General features: G+C 37.0%; 1 protein-coding gene across 2 annotated transcripts; it reads left to right on the top strand.

Moving 5' to 3' along the window:
* On the top strand, window positions 1–27164 carry cntn2 (contactin 2). 2 transcript variants are annotated; one of them, XM_027144298.2, is made up of 24 exons: window positions 1–79; window positions 170–284; window positions 10872–10964; window positions 13284–13425; window positions 13547–13722; window positions 14295–14390; window positions 14477–14689; window positions 15140–15242; window positions 15372–15553; window positions 15795–15931; window positions 16107–16236; window positions 16822–16972; window positions 17231–17358; window positions 17652–17827; window positions 18269–18389; window positions 19349–19507; window positions 19821–19970; window positions 21600–21670; window positions 21867–22101; window positions 22289–22404; window positions 22998–23184; window positions 23745–23857; window positions 24351–24519; window positions 24650–27164. In XM_027144298.2, the coding sequence occupies exons 3-24, from the start codon at window positions 10907–10909 to the stop codon at window positions 24760–24762; spliced, it is 3126 nt and encodes a 1041-aa protein (XP_027000099.1). In that variant the 5' UTR covers window positions 1–79; window positions 170–284; window positions 10872–10906; the 3' UTR covers window positions 24763–27164. The 2 variants fall into 2 exon arrangements, with proteins under 2 accessions (XP_027000099.1, XP_047666300.1); XM_047810344.1 differs by lacking the exons at window positions 1–79; window positions 170–284 and adding an exon at window positions 9772–9818.
* The last annotated feature ends 720 nt before the right edge of the window (window positions 27165–27884 follow it).

Below are 27884 nucleotides of genomic sequence, written 5' to 3'. Positions count from 1 at the left end.
GAGAGAGAGGGCGGAGCTGATGCTGTGAGATGAGAAGGTGGATTGGTGCTTGAAAGGAAGAGAGAGAGAAAGCATTATCGTAAAAGAGACACATTAGCGCAAAGCAATCTCTGTCAAAATTTAAGCCGATCCGATATTATACTCCTGATTATTTCTTTTCTTATCGCAGGCTTGTGGACGCGCGCAGCGTCATTCTCCTGTTTGCGCAAATACACTGAAGTCACAACAGCATCACCAAAAACGAAGAAATTGTATCCTCATTCCGATTCCGAGCGCTGATTAAGGTAAGACCATAATTCTGGTAAGAAATGAGCGGATGATGTGGCATTTACTTCTTATTTGCGTTATTCTTCCTTTGCTCATTGGATGCTCGGTCGGCGGCGGATTTTTCTTTTAGACGTGGTACGCAGATTTAATGGTCTGTTCTGTAAACCATAGAAGGATCTCCCTTTAATCTCCCTTTAATGTAATTGATTTCGGAATAGTGCTGTGCATTTTAGATGTCTAGTCCCTGTGCTATAAAACATAACAAAAGTCAGGTAATCTAGTTTCACCTCGTTACTATACAGTACAAAAGCCTGCAATGATAGCTGGTTTATTTGGTTACATGGGATGCTGTGATCATTTGCTTCACGTGTTCAGAATAGCTGACAAAGCATCTACAAACACAGGTGCACTGGCTGCCAACTTAAACACTAACATGTTTTCCCAATCAGGCTTGAACATGGATCCTATGGGAATTAACTGAATCCTGATTCAAATTCCTGTTTCATTACTTTAAGACTGGTAAAGCCTGTAAGATGACTAAAGAATAGGTAACGTTATCAAGAGTCATATTGCAAATGAACCTTCTATTGGTGGCTGTATAACAAACTGGGCCTAGTTTCCTCACTGTCATTTACCAGTGATATTTGTGCTGGGATGTTTTAGGAAATTCAGCCCTGACATAAGAAATTGTTAGAATTTTGAAAAAGTAATGATAAAGTTAAATCAAGTTATGTGTTAGATTTACGTTTTTAAGGGATGTTAATTGATTTGAAACAATCATAATCATTTCTTAAAAAATAAGACTGATAATGAAATTAATCCAAAATTCATCCATTTATTTTTCTAATCTAAGCCTGACCATTCTTTACACATTTACACTCTAAAGGCAAGATAATGGCCCAAAGATTCAGTCTTGACTGTTTTGTTCAACCACCAGTGAATGAAAACTCTTCTGAGAGATTTGTATCTTCAGAGATTTACTGATAATAACCAGATGAAAAGAATGCCTTTCTTACTCTATAATAGATAGTCACCATCTATAGTGACAATGGCTTGTTCAGGATGAAATACTGACACATTTGTTTGGAATTTGGAATAGACTCAGTTTCAGTTTAACATTCAGTTTTAAATTTAGTGCCAGTCATAAGAAAGATATCCATTCTAAATAGACATTGTTGTTTAAGTTTAATTCACCAATAATATATTGTCACATTTATCAGTTCATTTGTTGCTTTTCTTTTCTAGTATGTTTGGTTTCTGTAATATTCTGATACATGGAGCAAGGGGGGTCCCAATAGAGTTTAAGGTTGATGGTATCCTTAGTCTGTAATCTAGTGAACCAGTGTTGAGGTATTCTTTGATAGAGAGTTCAAAGCACTTTCATGTGTCGCTCTGGATAGGGGTGTCTGCCAAATGCTGTAAATTTAAATGCACACTTCCATTACTTCCTCTATTGCCTCATATTTATGTTTTTCATAAACCCCAAAGTAGGTTGTGAAAAGTACTTCATGTATATTTAAAATTCTTGTAAAGCTACCTTAAGCATCAAACCAGTGAGGACAATGATAATAATTCAAATGAACATAACACAGCATTGATTTAACACAAAAATATGATCTTCTGTTAATTATAGTTTGATGGCATATAATAACTCCAGTATGTAGAACATAATTTAGATTGCATTTATTGAAGATTTGCTAGAATATACTATAACATTTCCAATTTCATCCTGCTGACTGAAATAATTGGTGAGTTTTTCCACTTCAGTTCTAAGAATCTAATGACAGGAATGGTTGTACTGTATGAGATAGACAGCATGGTGAAAGCTAGAAGCTACATTTGTAAATGTGTTAGAGCTGTCTAGGGAGTCAGAGGAGAGTGAGGGCATTGAGCAAATGCCTGGTAGTGGTGGCCAAAAGAAGTCAAAACAGCAGCAACAACTGTGAAGTAAATTAAAGCTCAGTGAATCAGCATTATAAAGCTGACAGAAGAATGCTAATGTTGTACGACCTCTACTCAGTCATTATGACCAATTGTGGGCCATGAACATAGCTGTTCAACCAGAAAATGAAGGGGGTTGTTAGCGAAAGAGACAGAACTAATAAAAAACAGTACTGTGTCACCCCGTCAAATATATTAGAATAGATTAACAGTCAAGCAGTGAGTGTGCCGGTATTTACTGTATGGTTGGGAGTCTGCAGTGCTGACGATAGTACAGCCAAGTTGGTTCACTCTGAGAATTGGCAATGACCTGGAAATGTTTATTAAAAATGTTATGTAAATATAACTTCATAGTGTGAGAATGAGGGCATATGTATCTGACTTGGCTCAAGAAACATTCAGTAAATTTTATTGTTTTTTTTTCTGATTAGTTAGGAGGTTAGAAGGAGATTTTTAGGTCAGTAGGTGAAATTTTTAGATTGGAATGGCTAAGATGGGGATATCCCCCTATGTACATGCTTTTCTCTCTTCATAAGGTGAATATTTAGAGGTAATATATACCACATTTCTCTTGAACAATAATTGAATACTTGAATTATATTTTGGGTCAATGCATGTATATCTGTAAAAGAAAGTAAAATTGGCTTTTCAGTCATGTGTACAAGTGTAGGTTTTATTCCTTCAATAGACCTGTCTATTAGCACATAGAAATGCACTATCTTTATTTTTGCTGAGTACTGTTTATATGCTTAAAATTAATAATAATTAAAACTACCTCTGTAGTGATATTTGGGCAGCCAGGACTCAGTTTGCCAAGAATTTTGTATGTGACAGAGAGAGAGAGCGAGAGAGAGAGAGAGTGAGTGTGAGAGAGAGAGAGAGAGAGAGAGAGAGAGAGAGAGAGAGAGAGAGAGAGAGAGAGAGAGAGAGAGAATTGTGTAGTATGTAGGTCTTATGAATATTATGACAAAATGTGTTTTTGCAGGCCTTGTATTGTGAGCACATCATAGAGTTTGGTTGCCTCTCCTGAGAAACTAACAATGTGGTACACCAACTACCAAGAAGTCTGCCACTTAATTGGTAGCTTGATGACATGCCTTGCTCAAGGGCCCAAAAGTCATAGCTTGGTGGTGCTGGGGCTAGGTAAGGACAGATTAAGCTGGGACAATTCACAACACGTGTGCTTAGTAAGGCATGGTACTGTACATGCCTAACTAGGTTGAAGAGACCATTTTGCACTGCCTTAATCAAATAATTAAACTGCCTTAAATTATTTACTGTTAATGCTAACAACCTAACTTGCCATACAGTATGTTAGGAAAACCCTTGAGTGCAACCATACTTACAGAAACATTCAGAAAGGGTGTTTGAAGGGTGTGTTTTGAATTTAAACTCAAAGACACAATAATCTGTACCACTCAAATACAGACCCAACCATTTGTCTTCTACTGTACATACTGTACAGACTCTTTGTACTCAAGAACATAACCTTATTATCCTCTTAGTTTGTATAAGGGTTAGGGTGAAAATAAGCCACAGCTTAAAAGAACTGCAATGAGGTGTAACTGAATTAGATTTGGTTTGCTGGTAGCACATTCTATCTACAGTAGATACTGAGAAATGTATCTCAATCCCCTAAACCTGTAACTCCAGATAGTACTGCTGAGTCATTTTACAACACTAATTTATTCAGCCAGAAATGTTAATGTAATGTTCAGTCTAAGAGTATGGACTTATTTAACCCAAAATGAAATCCATCTGATGGAGTTGATTGGTTGGTTTCACCATTCCCACAGTGACTAAATGAGAAAGGTCACTAATAAATATGTTTGATCACTTGACCACACCGTTTTAAGGAAGAATGTGCCAGTCGAGATCTGAGTCCACAGGTAAATGATGAGAAGAGGGAGAGTTGTGGCAGGAAGTTCCTTTATCTTTAAGTACTTCAGGACAGATGAGGCTTTGTCTACATCTGGCGGGAAGAATCAAGCAGGAAAACAGGGCATTGTTGTCTTCCAGGCAGACATAGATGCTGTGACTGTCTATGAGAACATGCACAGTTTTCGATGAAGTCACAGCATCTGTCAATGAGAACATGCACTGTTTTCAGTGAAGTCACTGACTATGCTTATTGCTGCCTCCCCGGGATGCCTCTGTGCACAGCTCCAGTGTCTTTGTGCACTCAATTGATCTGAGTGTCTGTCAGATTGGAAAATAAATGTTTTGTAGTAAAATCTATAAAAAAAAAAAGTATGTAATTTCAGATTCCGCACAATAATCTTTTGGAAGATTTATTTAATTTAATTTGATTTAATATATTATTAGGTAGTATAGTGAAGGATAGCCACAATTGATTCCACAGAACAGTTACTATAGCACAAACTGCTGAAAATTTTTATACAGTAGTAATACTTGCCGAGATAAAAGGGTGTCAGAGCCCACAGTACATTGCAGATTGCTGTGTATGGAGCTGTGGAGTTGCAGACCAGTCAGAGTGCCCATGCTGACCCATGTCCACCTAGCCACCACCAAAAGCCCCTACAGTGGGCTTGTGGGCATTAGAGCTGGACCATGAAGCAATCAAAGATGTGACCTATTCTGATTATGTTTTCTATTATATTATGATTTATTTTACCCAGGGAGAGATTGTATTGTTTAACTTGGGGAAATGACATGCCAGCTGGTTCAGGCATTCATGTGGATGTTACTTTAACATGTAATACCCACTGACACATTGTTGCAGACCAAATACATCAATTCCCTAAAGTCAGTGGCTTTAGTGGTAGTATATTTTATATGCAGAGATAGAAACAGTCAATTTACAGTTACAGGTTAATTATTTTGTAAACTAAAATAAAGTATTTTAAAGTCTTAAAGGCAATAAATAATGCAATAAGTTTATTTCTCTTTATATTTTTGGTATTTTGAAAGCTTCAATTTAATATATTTTTTTTTTTAAACAATTTCATTTTAAAGAATGCATATATCCCCAAGACAGCACAGCATGGTAAGTAAAAGGTGAACAATAGACAAAAATAAAAACACTTTTTCACAACTCTACAATTTACCATTTATATCACCCAAATTACTTTATTACAAAATTATAGCCTGGAGAACTACCAATCTGTGTGTGCAATGTGAGATTCTAATTAATTTAGCTTGATTATAAGAAGTAAGTTGACATGGATATCTGGGACATTTCTCCATCAGACCACCAGAGGGCAGTCTCTGTTTAACACTTATTTTGGATAATTTCCCTGTTCATTTTTTTTTTATTCTGTTTTGTATTTGGTCATTTGTCCCTCATGTAATTAATTTCCTGATTTATGCCCCATTGTCAGAATAGTTTTTTGCCTAGCTTCTTTTACATACCTGTTCTTTTGGTAGGCCAAGTAATCTCCAAGGGGGGCACGGTGGCTTAGTGGTTAGCATGTTCGCCTCACACCTCCAGGGTTGGGGGTTCGATTCCCGCCTCCGCCTTGTGTGTGTGGAGTTTGCATGTTCTCCCCGTGCCTCAGGGGTTTCCTCCGGGTACTCTGGTTTCCTCCCCCAGTCCAAAGACATGCATGGTAGGTTGATTGGTATCTCTGGAAAATTGCCCGTAGTGTGAGAGTGTGTGTGCCCTGCAACGGGTTGGCACTCCATCCAGTGTGTATCCTGCCTTGATGCCTGATGACGCCTGAGATAGGCACAGGCTCCCCATGAATGAATGAATGAATGAAAAGGTAATTTCCAGTTCTTTATGTATTCCAGCCCATTTTAATTATCAAATACAAGTCATTTAAAATTTACTAAAGAAAAAGAAAACCTAATCCGGGCAAAACCTGAAGGCCTATGAAATATGAAATAAACGGTTGCCATTTATGAAAAAACTTGGAGGTATTACCTCTTATAGTATATTTTATTTTCTCAAGCTTAATAAAAAATGCTGTATCCTTTAGCCATTGTGAGTGAGATGGTGGGACAGAGGACTTCCACTGAAGAAGGCGACGTCTGGCAGTTGGATACAGTTTAACTGAGATGCTTCATCTGGAAGTCCAAATATAGCAATTAATGGGTAGGGTTGCAAATGTACTTCCAGAATAGTGGACATCATACTGAAATAACCCGACCAATAATTATATAGTCGTGGACAGAAGAAAAACATGTGACTCAGGTGGTATTGTGCGTTAGAGCATCTGTCACATTTGTCCTCAACATCTGGGTAAATTTGAGACAATCTATATTTAGAAAAATGCACCCTATAAATGACTTTAAACTGGATAAGTGCGAGACGAGCACAAGAGACATTACCAAAGCCATTCACAACACTATCCCACCACCTGTCCCCAAGCTGAAGTCCCAGTTCTCCTTCCCAAGCAGCCTTTGTTTTGGAGGTAGTTTGGTCAAAGAAATCCAGAATATGTTTATAGATCTCAGAAACAGCAACTTTTTGTTGTGATTTATACGTAAGCAAACCTTCCCAGTGTTGGAGAGGTGGAGCTGAGGGAAAGCCAGAAAAACATTTTTGAACAAAATGCCTAACTTGAAAATATCTAAAGAGGTGGCTGGAAGGCAGCCCATACAATGACGACAAATTAGCAAAACTGTTAAAAAAATCCCTCTGAGTGTAAGTCAGTGTATACCTTTGCTATACCACACTGAGAAAAAAGAATCCAGACACGGAGGGGGAAAAGATGATTGCTACATAACGGACACCATGATAAATGAGGTGACTCAACCCAGCACCGTATTTTATGGATGTGTGCTGCCCAGTAATAGAACTGAAAATTTGGAAGTGCCAGACCACCGCTAGACTTACAGTACATCTCTGGAGTAATGACTTACACACCCTGGGAGATCCCCCAGACCAAATGAAAGCATTAATCATTTTATCTAATGAGTCAAAGAAATGTTTAGGTTAGAACAATGGGATTGTTAGAAATAAAAAAATAAATTTAGGCAAAACATTCATTTTTATAGCATTAATCTTCCCAATCAGAGACAAAGGCAGACTATTCCATCTATGAAGGTCAGACTTCATTTTAGTTACGAGTGGAGTAAAGTTTGCAGAAAAAAGACCTGAGAATTTACATATCACATTAATACCAAATATCTAAATCCAGCGGGACTGATTTTGAAGGGCATGTCCAGATGCTTAAGTTGCAAAGCAGTTGTGTTGATTGGATAACATTCAGTCTTCTGAAAATTTAATTTATATCCAGAAAAGGAGCTGAATGTATCAAGAGTGGACAAGATACCAGGCAAACCAGACACAGGGTCAGATACATAGAGCAACAAATAATCCTCATACAATGATAGTCTGTGTTCGATGCCTTTCTTAGTGACGCCTTTAAATGAAGGATGATGGATCGTAATGAAATGGCCAATGGTTCAATGGCCAGGGCAAATAAAGATGGAGAGAGAGGGCAGCCCTGACATGTCCCATGTTTTAATGGGAAATACTCTGAGAGCACATTGTTTGTTTGAATGCTGGCTCGAGGTGATGTATAAAGTAATTTCACCCAACTAATAAATTTATTACCAAAACCAAAATGGTCACAATCTTTGACAACTGGTCAAACAGTCTATTAGGAATATTGACTAAATTGTTGATTAGCTAATCTCTGGGGTTAAGATAGGTTTAGCAGACAAGATCTTCTGAAAGTGTCAGTAAAAGTCAATGTTTACATTTATTTTGTTTACTAGCCAGTGGCAGTGAATATTCATGTTATGCAAAAACATCAGAATAATTACAGTCTAGTTCTACACTGCTCATCATAATGTACGTTTAGCCTAAATAAGCTGCAAAGACCCAGGTTTGCAGATAGTATTTATGTTATAATTTGAATAATGTGTGAAAATTTCAAGCCTTTGTTCCAGTAGCCACTAGTGATAACTGATAGCTGTGCACAAAAACAAAGAGCCACTCCTATTACAGCACACCGTGGAGCATGGTATGACTACTTATAAACCAATATCTACATTTTCCTAATTTAATTTTAAAAAATATATTAATAATAATAATAATAGTAATAATAATAATAATAATAATAATAATAATAATAATAATAATAGTAATAATAATAATAATTATGTATGTTTATAAAGCCTGGAAACTTTAGTTTTTAAGGAGCTGCTAAGAAACAAGTGTGCCTCTTATTATGAGCTTATTATTATGCCACTTTATGACTGAGGAAATACATAAAGAATCTGTAGACTATATGATGCAATATGTGAGAATTAAATATATTACATATTATATTTGCATTATAATTTATTCTAAAAAAATATAGTTTTGAAATAATATTCAAAATAATTTTTGATGAATCTTTGATTCACTCAGCAAATGGCTGCAATAACGCAATTTCTGTGGAGAGCATTATTATACTGAATTATGGAGTTTACACTGTCTCATTGACCTCCCAGGGTCCACAGCACAATTTGTGCTGAAAATTAGTATTTAATGAGCATAACATAAACGTGATTTGAACATTGAATTTATTTTTATTTGTCCAGAAACACTGATAATCCATGGTTTTAATGCTATAATTTATCTATAATGTTTATATGACAATTTAGTGGCTAAGAAAGATTTTTGTTTTTCAATTCAAAGTACGTGACAGGTCACACAACACAGAAGTCAATACTTTAACAAGTGGAAACCTAATTTTACATTAAGTTTTTCTATGCTAAAGAAATGTATTAGGGGAAAACTATTTACATTTACCGACTCTCTTCACATGTAGACTGAGATATCATTTCTTTAAAAATGATGCAGGTAATCCTAAAAAATACCTGAATGTCAGTATCAACTGTTTCTTTAAGTGCATTATTTGTATCTTTAGATTCTTGCCAGGTTGTTAGATAGATTGCTAGGATAGATTTTTGAATTAGACAGTCACACAGTTCTATAAGTCAATCTGGAGAAGTGTGTGTGCTAAATGGTAAATGACAAATGTAATTGCATTTTCAGTTCTGAACTTTTATCATAATAGTAACACAGCGCATTAAAAGTTCACATCATTTACTTTGATAGCTGTGTGTGTAAGAGAATTTCTGTTTTTGGATTTAGCATAACATTCACAAAACATTAGGTATGAATTTTCTTTGGGAAATTAATTTTCTTTACTTGCATCTCAATTCAGCAAAATCTAACTGTACTTTTACTGTTGTCAAGGCATGAAAAAGCTACTGATAACAGAATTAGTAGGAAATCAAAGAACTGCTATGCAAAAAAGACATAAGTTAAATTAACTGATGCATCTTGGTCTTGGGGATTATTCTAAAAATTCTAAACAGAATTCTTAGGGCGCTTTCACACCTTTCCGGACCAAAAGCAAAAAATGATACATTGTAGCATTTTAGCAGTTTTGGTTCCTTTTCACACCACACTGATCGTTCTGTTCCGCACCAGTTGAAACGAACCAAAATGCAGTCATGTGATGACATCCACATCACTCATTGGCCACATGTCTTTGAACGCATTTCCTAAACTGCTTCTTGATTGGTCAGAATAAACGTGCGGGAAATTTCAACGAAACTCCGGAAGTAAACAAAAAGAGGAAAATACAGCATACAGTACACCATGGAGAGACGACTGCAACACCATGGAGAGACGCTGCAATTATGTTCGTGGTTGTAATCTACTACATTGCTTGTATACAGCATTCTATGCAAAGTCTTAATTTTCAGAATGAAGTGCGTGTGCGGCTTGAAAATATAATTTTAATGCACTGCAAACGGCAAAGATGCATCGCAAGACACTTCAGGAGGCGGCGAGCATTACTTTTGCAAATATTGCCAACGACCCACTACGGCTGCTGATTTAGTCCAAAATGCGCAATACTTTTTGCGGTTAGGTCTATTCGATCTCGGACCGTGTTCTCACCACAAACGAACCGTACCAGAGTTCGTTTGAAAGCGTACCGAGACCACCTCTTCAAGGAGGTCTCGGTACGCTTGTTTGGACCGCTTCTGGTGCGCACCAGAGTTCGATTGCTGCATTCTCACCTGCCCAAATGAACCGCACCAAATGAGCAATCGAACTCTGGTACGATTCAACCGAACTAAACAAGGCAGGTGTGAAAGCACCCTTATTTTCAGAAAAAAAAAACTTTTGGTGTTGAAATAGTTTCTGTGTTAGAGAATTGAATCCACTTTAAAGAAACACAAAATTGGCCAAAGATATCACACCCTGCACCTGCATGAACATGGGACTGAAATGGCATGAACTGGCATGTTTATCCTTATCCTACTTTTTAAGAATCTCCCATTATTTTAAAGCTACAACCGAAAACAGACTCCCTAGCATTGTACCACTAGATAGATGCCTGGCCAGTTACACAGAGTCTTTTCTAAACTGATGGTATTCAACAGAAGCACCAGATGTGGGAGAAAGTACAAGGAACCTGCAGAGTAAATTAGGTTATGATGGCTATATGGAAATAATCTATCAGTACAATTTGGAATTGGTCTCATGTAGTAACCCCTCGAAACCATACAGCACCCTGCGTCACTTCGCATCATATAATAGACTTTCGCTATTTTTCATCCAGACATGTTGCCCTTTTTAACTAACAAGTTTCTCCTCTCATTAAATAATCTTCCCTACCAGCGAGGGAAGTAATTAACAATCAGTCTTTCTTTATTAGCTTGATTAACTTTTTAATACTGATGTTCAGGAGCTGTCTCTTACTTGGGTGTGGTCGCACATAAGATGAGGATCCTTTTGTTTCTGCTAGTGCTCTGCTCCCTGGCTTTGAGCTACACTGTGGGTAAGTACAACTCCTAAATTTCCTCTTTGCCCTCACACCCCCTCCCACCACCTTTTTCTAAAACCATTAAATGCATCTTACTTGAAGCATCCACATTTTTAATTTATCATTATCTCCTGCAACGGAACTTTCAAATCCCCTCTTGAATGAACATTGTCAGGTTGATGACTGGGAATGTGATTTGATTGCATATATAATTTAAGGAGAGGACTGGTACCAATTGAAGCCAGACTTTAGATTTATTATCCTTTGTGTTATTGATTGTGTGGATCAATAAGCAGAAACTAGAAAATTTTCTTGAGATATGTTTTTTAATTTAAGGGTTGAATAAACTTGTAGCCATATTTAGCTTATATTTGCTAATGTTACTATAAATACATACCATCGATGAGTCACTGTCTCTTACTCACTGTCTCTTAAGCTATTGTGCCTTTTATGCCCATTAGTACAATCTTACCTCCAAGTTACAGTTTTTCTCATTTGCTAAGACACACTAAATGAAACTGGGATCCGCTTGATCTTCATCATCACGTTATCAGCACAGCAGAAGTCTACTCTTGCAAATGTTTTAACACTTTTTCATTTGTTTCACACATTTTTCACACCCTTTGTCAAAACAGTCACCACAGATCTCATTGAAAGACCCCAAACTCTATTGGATTCACTGTGTTGAACAAAAGAAAAGAATCTATTCCAAACTGATAGAAACTACTTGCATAATTATAAATCTCTATGCACCTGTGTGAAACTCATTTGCACAACTCTTCAATCAGCAATCAATCCTCATCCATCTATAAAAGATGCCACCTCTGTGTTGCTATTTGCAAGCATGGATCAAAGAGGCCATAGGCATGGAAGGAGAGTAAGAGGCCATGGCAGAGGGGCCCGAGGAAGAGGAGTTTGTATGCATGGTGGAGGAGCTGCAGCAGCAAGAGGACAAAATCGAGCTCAAGTTTCAAATGAAATTCGGGCAACAATTATTGACCATGTCATCAATCATGGCTTGTCCTTTAGAAAGGCTGGACAAAGGGTCCAGCCCATACTGAGTGGGAGCACTGTGGCAGAGGAAAGATATTTAGTATTGAACAGGAGTCTGCCATTGTAGATATGGTAGATGCAAACAACGGAATCAGACTGCATGAAATCCAGGCAGCAGTAACTGCAGATCAGGGGCATTTAGAAATATAAACAGTGTGAGTATGGCGACTATAGATTGAGTCCTTAAACGAAGCCATGTCAGAATGAAGCAGCTATACAGAGTTCCATTTCAAAGAAACTCACATCGTAAAGGAGGCACGATTCCAGTATGTGCAGGTACAGATTTTTTTTTTATTGTAATACAGTACCTTGATGAGTATGATGTTGATGAGAACCTGTGGCATAATCGTCAAAAACAAATGGACTAAATGTGAAAGATAAAATATATATCTTTCTTTTTCTTTTAAAGGTATTTCCACCCATAAGTTTCCTTTGGTATCTTTTTTTTCCAGTATCCATTTGAGTTTGTAAAGTATCATATTTCATATTGATGGCTGCATGTGTAATGATTGATTGAAAGAATAAATTAATTTGATATACAGGTTGTGGTGTTTGATGGAAAATTTGCTTATGTTGCATGTTTTTAATGTTTTGTGAGTGTTAGAGCATTTTGCTTACAAAATGAGTCATTTTGGCCATTGAGCTTCAGTTTTATCCTGTGTGTTAACTGGTTTGAAAATGTGATGTCAGAGTGGGCAAATGTGTTTATGCAATCGAGAAAAAATAATGTTAGTCATGCTGCTTCTCAACAACTTGTGTGGATGTGAAGCCAGGTTTCTTGTGAAATTACATTAGCTGTAGCTGTAACACAGCACAGTGCTGGAGTGCTAACCAGAGGGACACTTGAACAGGGATCAAACTGAATTTGTGATCGTGTGTCTGTGCCTAGAATACTTGATGGATGCCAATTCATCTTAGGGTTAAATGCACACATTCATACCTACAGTATGTGCAATTTAGTGCAGTCAATCCACCTATTGGAATATTTTGGAGTTGGCTGGAAAAGACCTGGAAAACATCCACACAGAAAATATCTGAAGCTCAGGATGAATCCTTGGGACACTGGCTTTGAGGCAGCAACAATGCCAACTGTACAACTGTAGAATTAGCAGTGCTAAGTTATGACTCACTGCTCATTAGAAACAAATATAGCTATAATACACTGTTTAGATCGAAGATCATTTTACTTTTTCAACCCCCTGTGACTCCCCCCGTGTAAGCAGCTATTAAGTCTGAGATAAATGAAACAATTCTTTTCCTTTGTGAATGTGCTCATATTAGGTGGGGACGTGTGTGTTTCGGGTCATGACAGTGGGCCAGTGTTTGAAGAGCAGCCATCCAGTCTGATTTACCCAGAGGGGCTGCCTGACGGCAAAGTGACACTTAATTGCCAGGCAAGAGCCAGTCCTGCAGCCTCCTACAAGTAACAATTTTCAATTACTACCTAGCTCCATATAAAATACCAAATAGCAAATATGGCTATATTAAACTATTATTGGACTTTTTTAAACTTTGTTTATTCTCTTGTTTGTGGTTCTGCTCAGGTGGCGTGTCAATGGGACAGATGTACTAATAGAAGAAGACTCTCAATATACTCTGGTGGCAGGGAACCTGGTGATCAGTAACCCCCAACAAGGACGTGATGCTGGCTCATACCAGTGCCTTGCCATCAACCGCTGTGGCACTATCATTAGCCGAGCAGCTAACCTCAAATTTGGCTGTGAGTTTAGACCAGACCTCTTATCCTTAAGATTTCTTTATTCACTCTCTGAGGGAACCTTAAAGTATTATTTACTGCTTAGAAATAAATTTGCTATGTTGATTTTCCAATAGAAAATAAATACATACAATTCCAATACAATACAGTTCTAAATGTAAAATACACAAAATATATTTTTTGAAACCTATAAACCCTACATACCACTCTACCCATGTAGAGAGGAGAATTTTACCCTTTCATACCATCCATACCCTTTTCTGTTTGTTTTATTGTTGTTTATAATAATTAATTGAATAGTATAATGAGTAATAATGTTTGTAATGTATTAGTTGCATGCAAATATAAATAATAGATATAACTCCCCTCCTTGGAGATCCTAATATAACGTGGAAAACATTTATCATTATAGAAACCATTTGCCAGTTTATTACAAATTTAAACAGCAATGATGGGTATTATTTATTCAGGAAGATTAATGAAACTTTACTTTCTGCAATATTAAGTTTATCTTCTCTTACATGATGACCCAAAAATTTGGCAGTGTAAATTTGGCTCATACTTGTTTCCGTTAGATCTCCACGACTTTCCTTCAGAAAGCAGAAGTCCTCAGACAGTATTTGAGGGAGTTGGGACGTTTCTTGCATGCCAGCCTCCACCTCACTACCCAGGTAAGTTGCAGAAACAAGACAAAAATTGAACCATTCTCAAAGGTGAAGTGAAAATGTCATTTTGTGTCTGTTTTCTTTCTCCCTAGCTCTCTCCTATCGTTGGATCCTCAATGAATTTCCTAGCTTTGTCCAGCCAGATGGTGGAAGGTGGTTTGTGTCCCAGGTGACAGGCAACTTGTACCTGTCCAATGCCAAAGTCAATGACACCGGCAACTACTTCTGCCTCACCACCATAAACCTGGACATCACCACTAAGAGCACATTCAGCAAAGCCATTCAGCTCACAGTGCACACTGATGGTCAGCACTAATGTTTTTATGTATCTTGTTATATTGTCCAATAAAGGTTAATTTTGAAGTTTGAAGATTTAAAGGTTTTTAATGATGTTTCTGCAGGGAAATAAAATATTTTTATATGAATGAATTTGTAATTAGTATTTTTTTATTCTATTGAATGGTCAGTAATTTGAAAATGTATTTTTGTTAAAATAAATAAAATAATTGCATTAGTTATTTTTTTCCTTCAGGGTGTCACTAATTCTGATGTTGACTGTAGCTCACTGCTAGTCTATGATTAGCCTCATTTCAGTCCACTAATGGTAATTTCACAGTCTATGTAAATAACTCTTAAATAACTGTTATTCTGTTATATGTATCTGTTATTATACCTCTGATATTTGATCGACAGTAAGTGTTTTATCGTCATTTGAACTGGCTCCCATTCATTCATTCATTCATTCAAATTTTTAGCTAACCCCCGGAAATCAGCCCCCAACATCCGTGTGCGCTTTCCCTCTGAGACTTATGCTTTGGCAGGTCACACCACACAGCTGGAGTGCTTTGCCTATGGCAAGTAAGTAACTTTGGCCCACCTACAGTACATTCACTGTTGATTCACTATACTGTAAACATATACATATAAATAATTTCATCCACCTTTTCTGCCATTTTGTCTATTTATTTATCTACATCTTTATCTAAGTCCTACACCTAAGTTGCGCTGGAGGAAAGTGGATGGAGTTTTATCCTCCAAAGTTGGAGCAAGTGCAGAAAGCTCTATCCTGACCATTCCTGACCTAAGCTTTGATGATGAGGGCATGTATGAATGTGAGGCTTACAACTCGGAGGGACGTGATATACACCAGGGTCGCATCTCTGTCCAAGGTAGACTTTAAACTGAAATACTTCAAACTTAAATGATCCTGCACTGTGCTATTTGCATGTACTGTAAGGTAGCTGCTAGCAATAAATAAATCCTTTATGCATTTGTAGGCACAAGCCAATGTAAACAGTTGAAGAAATTGTTGAAAATGATCTGTAAATCTGATGAAGATGATCCATAAGAGAAAGTATACAGAAAATTGGAGTTCATACACTAATGGTGTGTATTTGAATTTGTGTGTAGCCCAACCAGAGTGGCTACAGGTGATGAGCGATTCTGAGGTGGAAATTAGCTCAGAGCTACACTGGAGTTGTCTGGCTGCAGGAAAACCAAGACCATTAATACGCTGGCTTCGCAACGGCCTACCTCTTAGCTCACAGGTTAGTTACAATATCTACATATTAAATATAACATAACTTTACTATATTTAAGTAGAACTACATTTTTTTACTCATACGTGCCGTGTGTGATGCATTTTCACCAGCAACATAAAGCTCAGCTTGAGATTCAATACACATGTTACACGGATACTGATACTGGAATTATCATGTGCAGGATCGTGTGGAGGTGAATAATGGTCACCTAAAAATTAGTAACTTGGCACTGGAGGATTCTGGGATGTACCAGTGTGTGGCTGAGAACAAGCATGGCACCATATACTTTAATGCAGAACTCAGAGTTCAAGGTGAGCAGAATATGCATCAGGGTTGCCAGGTCTGTCTGATGAAAGCTACCTAAAAAACAGCACATTCGTGAATAAAACCAATCTAGTTCCAAAGTTCAAAATCTGCCTAATCCAAATCTTCATTTACTATAGTTACAATTTAATACAGTTAACATACATAACTTATTTATATTGATACACCATTCCACCTAGTTGTCTACATGCATGGTTGCATTAAATAAAGTTTACTAGTAGGCTTGCATCGATGTAATTTATTTGCAAATGCAATTAATTCAAATGATTTGACAAACTTGGTCTGCATATCTATACTCTGAAAGCACACAGAGTATAGATATGTAATTTAATCCTACAATACTAACGGATGTGGTAAACATTAATCTTCTTGAATTTTCTCATCCCTTGCTATACCTATTACAAATCCTAATTGCACATCCAATCATACCACCAGCCTGGTCATAAATGTAATTGTGATTACAGTGTTGTAGGATAGTTCTCCTCCCTTTTCTCATACTGTGTGATCCCCCTTCTCCTTTCTCCCTTTCCGTCCTCTTTTGTTCTGTCCTGTTCATCTGTTCTGGTTCTCAGTTCAGGCTCCAGATTTTAGGCTGAACCCAGTGAGAAAGCTGGTCCCTGCTGCTCGTGGAGGCCAGGTGAAGATTGAGTGTAAACCACGTGCCGCTCCTAAACCCACTCTCTTCTGGAGTCGTGGCACAGAACTCCTTACCAATAGCAGCAGGTATCATGTACCATAATCCACCACATTCTCTCATCTGTCTTTTAAGGAGAAATGTATGAGTAGGTAAACACTATTTTAAGAAGACATCAAGAAGACCATGTTAACATTTTTACAGTATCTTTGATGTCACACTAGGCTTAAATGGGCTTTAACGTTAACAGTTAACAGTGAAATAAATGTTGAAATAATGAATGCAGTAGCTTAAGTGGTGTTGATGAAAGAACGTGAGAAGGAGTAACAGTAAGCAACTGAATGCAGGGTTACGGTAACACCAGACGGGGTTCTGTGGATTTATAACATCAGCCGTGCAGATGAAGGAAAGTACACTTGCTTTGCAGAGAATTACTTAGGCAAAGCCAACAGCACCGGCCATCTGTCAGTCAGAGGTAACCACCTTCATGAACCTGTATGTCCTGATCTGTTTAACATGGCTAAATTAATTATTTTTATTAAAACAGTAGTATTCACTAAAAATAAACAGAAAGCATGTTTTCAACATGCAACCTTAAAATGCTTGGGTCATTTTCCTTAAAGTTTTTGACTAATAATACTCTTTCCTTAAAGAATGTGACTAATAAAAATTTTAGTATTAAAACCATCCCCTTCAATTAACAGTTTACATTCTGCGATAATGATTCTGGACTCTATTAACTTTTGACCTTTTTCCCTTTACAAACAGATGCAACCAAAATTACACTGGCACCTTCCAATGCTGACATCAACCAGGGGGATAATGTCACACTACAGTGTCACGCATCACATGATCCAACCATGGACCTCACCTTCACTTGGTCCCTCAATGGGGTTTTGCTAGACCTGGAGCAACCAAATGGACGCTACCATCGTATGGATGGGGTAATGTGGGGTAATTTATTAATGTGCTCACTTTTACAAAGATCATAAAAACCAAATGATGATAGACTGCAAAATATATTATATACACCTTTTACTTGGTTTGATGATAATGCAGTCAGCGAATCTGCTGCTATTTTCTCAGTAATTCTATAATTCTGGCTTTTGTAAATTGTTGTGAATTCAAGCAAAACCATGTTGCATTGAGGGTGTTGATGTTTATTATGAGTTAAGCAGGAGTAGTATTTACACATCTTAGCAGCCTTTGAAATGTCTTTTAATGGGAAATGTTTCAAAGTGAAATAGTTTTTAAATAACCTTTTTTCCGTTCTCATAAATGTATGTGTGTATTATTTGTACTGTGATTAGTTAAATTACAAAATAAATGCAGTAATAATTCTTGGGAAGCCAAACTCTCTTTCCCTTGTTCATCATGCTCTGCAGAAAGAAACCGTTGGTGACCTGATCATTATGAATGTACAATTAAGCCAAGCAGGCATCTACACATGTACAGCACAGACGGTGGTAGACAGTGCAACGGCATCTGCCAGACTGGTTGTTAGGGGTGAGTGTACTGTATGTGTGTGTGTGTTTGAGTGTGTGTGTGAGTGTGTGTGTGAGTGTGTGTGTGTGTGTGTGTGTGTGTGTGTGTGTGTGTGTGTGTGTGTGTGTGTGTGTGTGTGTGTGTGTGTGTGTGTGTAAGTAAGTAAGTAAGTAAGTAAAGTTTATTTATATAGCACCTTTCACAGATAAAATCACAAAGTGCTTTACAAAATATTGTCTAAATAAGAGTGTCTTCAGTTGCTTTTTAAAGGAATCAGCAGAATCGGCCACACGCAGAGACAGGGGCAATGCGTTCCACAGTCTGGGGGCCACAGAGTGAAAAGATCCCCCCGAGTTTTAAAATGGGTTGAAATGTTTTTGTGTGTGTGTTTGTGTGTGTGTGTGTGTGTGTGTGTGTGTGTGTGTGTGTGTGTGTGTGTGTGTGTGTGTGTGTGTGTGTGTGTGTGTGTGAGTGTGTGTGTTTCTTTGGTTTTAGGAGACCTAAGGCAATGGCTGTTCTACCATTAAATACTTTTTACTACCCTATTTTATCATATAAGATATCGTGTTTATTGTTAAAGAGTATTAGAAGTTATTATAAATAATTTACCTCTTTTAGTTACTCTGTGAATATGTTCATGCGAATATGCTCTAATAGGAAGTGGTAGCTCAGTGTTTAAGGTTGTAGATTATTGATTGGAAGTGAGATAAAATCCCAGGACTACCAATCTGCAATTGCTGGGCTCTTGAGCTCTACAGATCGGCTGTATAAATGAGATAAAACATTAGGTTGCTCTGGGTAAGGCTGTCTGCCAAATCCCTTAAATATAATGAAGATACATTTTTTGCTGAAAGTCCCTCTCTCTCTCTCTCTCTCTCTCTCTCTCTCTCTCTCTCTCTCTCTCTCTCTCTCTCTCTCTCTCTCTCTCTCTCTCTCTCTCTCTCTCTCTCTCTCTCTCTGCCTCTGCTTTTTAACTCAAGGTCCTCCTGGGCCTCCTGGAGGTTTGGTGGTTAAGAATGTGAATGAAACATCACTGGAGCTAAGGTGGAGTCGTGGCTATGACAACCACAGCCCCATCGGGAAATATGCCATCTTGGGCCGTTCTGAGCACTCACATGACTGGAGGAGAATGAGGACAGGTGAAACACTTTCATTCTGGTGAATTTTAAGAAAACTCGACTGTGTGTGTGTGTCATAGTTTGGTATTTTAGGGACCAGCATATCATTTTCATATGAGCATTTATATTTGGAAAATTGCCCATTGATGTAAATATATCAAATAGCTATTTAATTTAATTAATTGTGTTACTAATAGGATGTGCCATGTTTAATGACTACTGTGTAAATACTGTGTTTCCATTTCAACTAAGTTTTTTAGGGAAATACTAATCTAATCAGTTACAGTATGTGTAATTAGCATTTGGGTAAAGTAGTCCATCTATGTCCATCTAGATCCTGCTAATATCGAGGGCAATGCTGAATCTGCACGTGTGATTGACTTACGTCCATGGATGGACTATCAGTTCCAGGTCATCGCCAGCAACATTTTGGGTAGTGGGGAACCCAGCATGCCTTCACAAACAATTCGTACCAAGCAGGCAGGTCAGAGAACTCTCTAAATTCAAATATATGTTATAATCTGTCCAAATATAATTTTCATATTAATAATTAGACAATAAGGATATAATAATAAATTAAACCTATTAAATTAAGACTATTGATTTAGTCAGTTAAGCAGCTGAGGGAGTTGTTTCTGTTTCAGCTGCTTTGGTGTTAATGAAATTAACAGGTGCATTAGAGTGGCAAAAATGAGATGACCTCCAAAACAGAATTGGTGAAGGCCACTGACATTTTTTCCCTCTACATAATTTCTGACTGTTTTTCACTAGTTTTGCAGTTGGCTATGGTCATTGACACTACTGGTAGCATGAGGCGATACCTGGACCTGCACAAGCAGTCCAGCTCCTCAAGGATGGCACATCAATATGTGCTATTGCCAGAAGGTTTGCTGTGTCTCCCATTACAGTCTCAAGAGTATTCCAGAAGATCATAGAAGGCCATAGAAGGTCCTTAACCCATCAACAGGACTGGCTTCTACTCCTTTGTGAAAGGAGGAACAGGACGAGCTCTTTGTGAGCAGTACAAAATGACCTCCAGCAGGCCACTGGTGTGAATGTCTCTGACAAAAGAATCCGAAACAGACTTTATCAGGGTGGCCTGAGGGCCGGACGTCCTCTAGTGGGGCCTGTGTTCACTGCCCTACACCATGGAGCTCGAATGTCATTTGCCATAGAACAACAGAATTGGTAGTTTCGCCACTGGTGCCCTGTTTTTTTTACAGATGGGAGCAGGTTCACCCAGAGCACATGTGACATGGGAGGAAGCACCCTGAGCACATGTCACAGACATGAAAGGGTCTGGGGAAGCAGTGAAGAATGTTATGCATTGTTCATCATGACCGGTTTGGTGGTGGGTCAGTGATGATCCTGGAAGGCATGTCCATGGAGGGACACACAGACCTATACAGGTTAGACAATGCTACCCTGACTGCCATTATGGGGATGAATTCCTTGGGCCCATTGTCAGACCCTACGCTGATCCAGTGGGTCCTGGGCTCCTCCTGGTGCACGGCAATGCTCGGAATCATGTGATGAGAGTATGTGGGCAGTTCCTGGAGGATGAAGGAATTGATACCACTGTCTGGCTCCCATGCTCACCTGACCTACATCCCACAGAGATGAACATTATGTTTCGGTCCATCCAACGTTGCCAGGTTGGACCGCAGACTTTTTAGGAGCTCAATGATGCCCTGGTCCAGATCTGGGAGGAGATACCCCAGGACATCATCCGTCGTCTCACTAGGGCATGCCCTGATGTTGTCAGGCATGCATACAAGCAAGTGGGCTCCAAACAAAGTACTAAGTTCCATTTTGAGTTGCTGCAATAAATTCAAGCAAAATGGACTAGCCTGGCCATAATGTTTTTACTTTCATTTTCAGGTTGTCTTTGAATTCAGCCCTCTGTAGCACGATCATTTTTATTTGCATCCTTTTGTTCCTAACACATTATACAGTAAATATCCAGCATGATTTTTTTCCCATATAAAACCGATGTTTTTTATAAGTGTTCCTGTACTTTTCTGAGCAGTGTTCAATGAAAAGAGATGGCCTGAATTCAAAGAAAATTCAGTGTAATGTAAGTAAGTTCTATTTGTATGTGGTTGTGTCTCAGCACCAACAGTGGCACCTAGTGGTCTGGGTGGAGGAGGAGGAGATCGCAATGAGCTCATCATCACATGGACAGTGCGTGTTAAGTGTGATTACATACATTACATGCTTTACATATTATTTAGTTTTGTAAACTATATTATACCCAAATAATACAATTATTATTATTATTATTATTATTATTATTATTATTATTATTATTATTATTATTATTGGATATCCTGATCATAAAACAACTGTATACTTTTTCTTCCCTCCATGTGATATATAGCCCATGGCAAGGGAGTATCAAAATGGTGATGGCTTTGGGTACATCTTGGCATTTAAGAAGTCAGAGGCACCAACATGGATGGTGGTGCGTGTTCCTAATGTGGAGTCTTCACGTTATGTCTACAGTAACCAGAGTCTCATGCCATACTGCCCCTTTGAAGTTAAAATAAAAGCCTACAACAGGAAAGGTGAAGGCCCTTTCAGTCAGATAGCCTTGGTGCACTCGGCTGAAGAGGGTAAGACTTGAATTACCTCCGGGACCAATAAAGTATCTATCCATCCATCCATCCATTTTGAGAAGCAATTGTCAAAAGTTATTCCATATATCATTATATTTTATATAAGTAGTTTATGTCACTACTTCACAAGTGTCTTGTGAAAGTATTTAATTGTCAAAGAATTGAATAATTGTATCTTTTTCAGAGCCCACAGTGTCACCCCGCAAGATCAATGCCTCAGCATTAACAGCCTTTGAAATACAGGTGTCTTGGGACGCTGTTCAGCATTTCGTCAGCAATGGAGTACTACGTGGCTATGAGGTTTACTTCCTAATTCTTTATATTCAGCTATTAATATCTAATTAACATAACATTATCAGGTAATTGTAGAAGTAATAGGGGAAACCACAGTTCATCATATTCTAAAATCTATGACTTTTTGTGTCAACAATAAGCAACATTTATTATTACCATCAGTTTATTAAGCACATATAACAAATATTTAGAAATTAAAGATAATGTGAATAACTAGAAACTCATACATCCTTCTGTCTTGGATGGAGACTAGTTCAAATAATAATGTAAATCAGTCATTAATACTGTAAATCATTCAAATGAGCTGTTGTAGGTAATATATGTAAAGAACAGCGTAATCACAAAATGTTTAGTCTCTGGTATCATAGAGCCTAAAATGTTGAATGACTGTACAAGTCATAAGAATCTTTAGCTGTGCAAAAAAATATTTAAAGAAGTGCTACACAGAGGGCTTTATTTATGAAAAGGAGTAGACAGAATAAGAACAATGGAATCACATAAGCTCTTTTTAATTATATTAAACAACAGAAAAGCAAACATTTTTTAAATGCTACATGTTCCTAACACTACATGTTCCTAACACTGTCATCTTTTTGTAGATCCGGTACTGGCGGCAGCATGAGAGGGAAGCTGCAGCAGACCGTGTGCGTACAGCTGGTCTGGAGAATACAGCACGGGTGGCTGGATTAAGACCCAACACACTTTATCACATCACTGTTCAGGCCTATAACAGTGCTGGCACTGGGCCACCCTCTCCACGCACCACTGTCATCACCAAGAAACCCCGTAAAAGTTTTGATTTTTTGACATTCCTGGGGACCTGGGTTGCAAATGGAAGAGGAATCTGGGATTTTTAATCATACTGATCTTGATGCTTAGTTTGGGTGGGCAATATGACAAAATGATCATATCACAATTCTTGCATAATTAATTTCTACAAATACACATGTATCACAACATATATGTTTTCCAAAAGAGAAGTTCATTTGGCAATTTCTAAAAATACTGTAATACTGTTAATTCATTCTTATAACAACAGATAAGACTTACATTTTACAGTTTTAAAGGTTCAGTAGAAAATTGGAAGTCACCTGCTTTCAATAAGTTTGTCTTAACATTCTTTAAAAAAATTTTTAGCTAAAAATATCAACACCTGCAATATCTCAGAGAAGTGCATTGGGTAGTAAATTTTATGAAAGCAAATTACAAGTGAGGCCTCCATCCAAGCATCAAAATGTTCTAGTGTTTAATCTAACGATCAACCTTTTAAATCTACCAATTAAATGTTTTTAAATTATGTGAATGCAACAAGACTGATTACTTCATTTGAATGTCTTCATTTTCAGCCCCTAACCGTCCTCCAGGGAATGTTTCGTGGAAGACAGATGGTTCATGGGTAACAGTAAGATGGGATCATGTTAAATCTATGGAAAATGAGTCTACAGTGCAGGGCTACAAAGTAAGTGGCACAGAGGGGCATGTACTGTATGCACTGGTTTAAATTAAAACAGAATTAGACCCAAATTCAGTATAGTTATTCAATGCCTTTTCCTTTTGTTAAATGAACTCTGTAACTTTGTTACAGACCTGAACTAAATGAAACTAGATTCATTTAAATGCTAGTGTGGATTTATGAGATAGGTGATTGAGCAGGTTACCTCTAAAAACAGAGTAGAGTAAAATGATTTAAGCAAATCATTTCAAGGAGGCTCTTTATTGAGGAACAACTGCACAATGACTTACGCTGCACAAACCAGGATATACATTTAATTTATAATTCATTTAAAGATGATGATATGGTTAAATTTAAAGTGTTATGTATTTCTGGAAAAATGTTAAAATACTTTGATTAACTCTTTTCACAAATCAGATCAATTTAAAAGGTACAGGACATTTAATTGACTGAGAAAATACCAATTATCTGGCTATTTATATTCTCCTCATTTTCATAGGTCTTATACAAGCATGAGGGACAGTCAGCTCTAAAGGTCTTAGACAAAAGCAAGACATCAATCAGTCTTCCACTTCCCAAAGATAATGGCTATGTGGTCCTGGAAATCCGATCTTGGGGAGAGGGAGGTGATGGGGCAGCTCACGAGATAATAGTATCTCGAGATTCAGGTAACAGAATGGAAATTTTCAGTAGTTTTAAGCATCAAATCAAAGGATTCAAAATTTAATAATAGTTTCTATATTAATCAAGAACATTTGTTTAAAAGATGACCTATTATTTTGTGCGTGTATTCTACAGGAACTGGAATGATGGTTCAGAACAACAGTGTGGGAACCTCCAGATGCCACAGCATATTATTTTTGCTCTGCCATGCTATGGTTGTCATTGTAACTGGCTTATCGGTGCTATGATTAGCCAGTACAAATGTAATACCCCACAGATACTGGCTGGTTACACGCCAGGTGGGTCGTGACTTTAGGAAGTGGGGACTCCAATTAAGGGGGGGGGGGGGGGAGTGCCTGGGGTTTAATTACAAAATATGACAAACATCATTTGACTTACACTTTTGTATAAAAAAATATTTTTAACAAGAACAACTAGTGTTCATTTTAGTCATCATTAGACTTAATTGATAACTGGCGCATTGATTTTTACCGGACAAGATCAATAGACTTACACTGGGCCTCATTTATCAGTTTTTCAATATAGTTTGTATATATTTCCTTAAGTCTATCTGAACTAAATTAGTGTCAGAATAAGCCCAAAGACACCACAAGATTACACAGCAAATTAATCAATCTTCAGACACATGAGACCTATCAGGCCCTTACTGGTAGTGGCTCTAATAAAGAGTAGCATTAAATTGAGATAGCATGGAAAATGTTATTTCCCGTGTTTAAATTTGTGTATACCTATATATAGCATAACCTGAACCATATAATTTCAAACCACTCAGTTGAGGTTTAAAGAAATTAGTCTTCTAATGGGAAGATTTACACATTCATTAACATGTGTAAGATATGAAAATTTTGGGGGAAATTATAGCATTTTCTTGAATACCAATTTTATTGTAGAAATTCAGTTCAATTCAAGTTTATTTGTATAGCGCTTTTTACAATAGACATTGTCTCAAAGTAGCTTTACAGAACATAAACATAGAGCAGAAGGTAAACATAATTAATGATAAAGGAAATAACGAATAATAAAAGTAAAAGAATTGACAGAATAAAAAATTCTAGATTATTGAAATGCTCCTATGAAGGTTTTACATATAAATACTTTCTTATCCAACATGATAAATGAGGCCCAATGTTGGGATAATATGTTCATCATGGTATACTGACACCATGTGAATCACCATGTACAGTAGATAAATGCTCTTTTTTATAAGTTGTTGCCAGTGTTTGGCAGCATGAGGATTGTATCTAAATGAGTATTCATAGGAAAGTTTACTTTACATAGCCAATACAAACTGAACAGCGTCAACTTCTTCCTACAATGTGCACCCAAGTGAGTGTGTGTGAGACTGGTTAAGGTTGCCATAGACACAATGGTTCAACAAAATAATGTCTGATAATAAAGGCGGTATGGCTTCTGAGGTATCTTATTATCTTTATACATCAGGGTTATTTAGTTATCAAAACCAATTTTATCACAGTTTCTTTATCAAGTGTTATGTAAAAGAATCAATAACCAGAAATAAAGTGTTTGCCAGACATGTTGTAAAAAGTCCTTGGAGTCTGATGTTATACAATGCAGTGGGTTAGAGTGCACTTCAGTTAATCATCTTACTGTGGTAATATTTATGGCACTATTATTCATCTTATTTATGTGCCGTATAGATTTGCACATGCATGGCCTAGTTGTGAAGAAAGATTTACAGACAAACAGGAAAAATCATAATTTTCTGTTATTTCCAATATTGATCAGATCAGGACTACCCCAGTATAATGTTACCAGAGCAGGATTTATATTATTTATTTATTTATAGTTTTTTATTTTTACCTGCACTTTCCAGATCAGAGATACAGTACTTTTATTTACCTGTCTTGCATTTTGAAACAAATCAGACAATCTATAAGTATTCGATATAACTACATTTACCATGAATATGAGCTATAGATATACAGGGTCAATTTACAATTGTACATCATAGCAAAGCCTAATATAACCATTTTCTTGTCACTGCATAAAAACAGTTTTTATTTATTCCAATTAATTATATATTTTTGGAAACTTGAATAATCAGGGTAGTCATGATCCACACACGTGTAAAATGTTTAACTAGAAAAACGGTACTCATTTATCTTCTGTGTCCAGTTTATTCCCCAATTAATTTGTCTAGTCATATTCACTAAATAACTCATATTCCTTCTTCATTTTCACTCAGAGTACATTAGCGACACCATTTAGAGACAGCAGGGACCAAGTACTAAATTCATCTAGACAAAATAAAATCTTGTATTTGAGAAAATTTCTTGAGAGAATTCCAAAAATTAAATGTGCAGTAGGCCTCATGTGTTTTATTTATTATTATCATTGTGATTCACATAGTTTTTTTCATGCTAACCTAAAATCAGTTAATTGCAGCTACAGAACAAACAAAAAAAAACATAAATTACATAAAGCATTGGTTACATTTCAATAAAATGAATCAACCTCCATATTTAGTGTCATTTGTTGTTACAATGGGTTAACATTTTGAACTACTATATATTGTAAATATCTGGTTGACAATGTCCAGTGTGAATTGAATGAGCTTTTCATGAAATGGAACTTGTAAATATTCTTCAATAAAGACGGTCTGATTGTATTTAAAGTTTGTCTTGTATTTTTACACAGGTTAAACTAATTTAAGTCTACAACTAAAGTCCTTGATGGCCATTTACAGAAAATAATTTCTCTTCAGTAAACACAGTTTCTGGTGTATGAGGTGTATGAGAGGTGTACAATATTCTGTTTGAGTCATATTACATTTATCCAGTGATATAAACTAATAAGTAATCTATCAAGGCATAATAAGGAAATGGATGTAGTACATGTCTGGAATAGAGAAGCAGATACCGGAGAATTCATGTATCTTGTTCATTGTTTCATTGTGATTTTACATTTCTGATTTCTCAAATCAAATTTGTTTATTAAAGATGTTGATAAAATTTCATTAAAATTAACTCTGACAGTAGTGGAGAGGAGATGCAAACTTCATGTGGTCTTTGAGGACAACAACCTCCTCGTCAATACACAATTGTCGGACTGTCGGACTGACCCAAATGAGGATGAGGTTCTCTTTTGAGTCTGGTTTCTCTCAAGGTTTCTTCTTCTTCCATCTAAGGGAGTTTTTCCTTGCCACAGATGCCTCAGTCACCTGTCTTTCATCAGGGATAAATACAATCACAAATAAATATGTCTAATATTAATCTTGTATTATATTAATCTTTGTATAATATTATTTTTTTGTATTATATTATGTTTGTAACGCTGCTTTGAGATCATGTCCATTGTTAAAAGTGCTATACAAATAAATTTTAATTGA

This window comes from Tachysurus fulvidraco, chromosome 2, assembly GCF_022655615.1.
Source record: "Tachysurus fulvidraco isolate hzauxx_2018 chromosome 2, HZAU_PFXX_2.0, whole genome shotgun sequence".
NCBI classification, from domain to species: Eukaryota; Metazoa; Chordata; class Actinopteri; order Siluriformes; family Bagridae; genus Tachysurus; species Tachysurus fulvidraco.
Note: the sequence above shows the minus strand (reverse complement) of the source record. Positions and strands in the feature narration are given on the sequence as shown.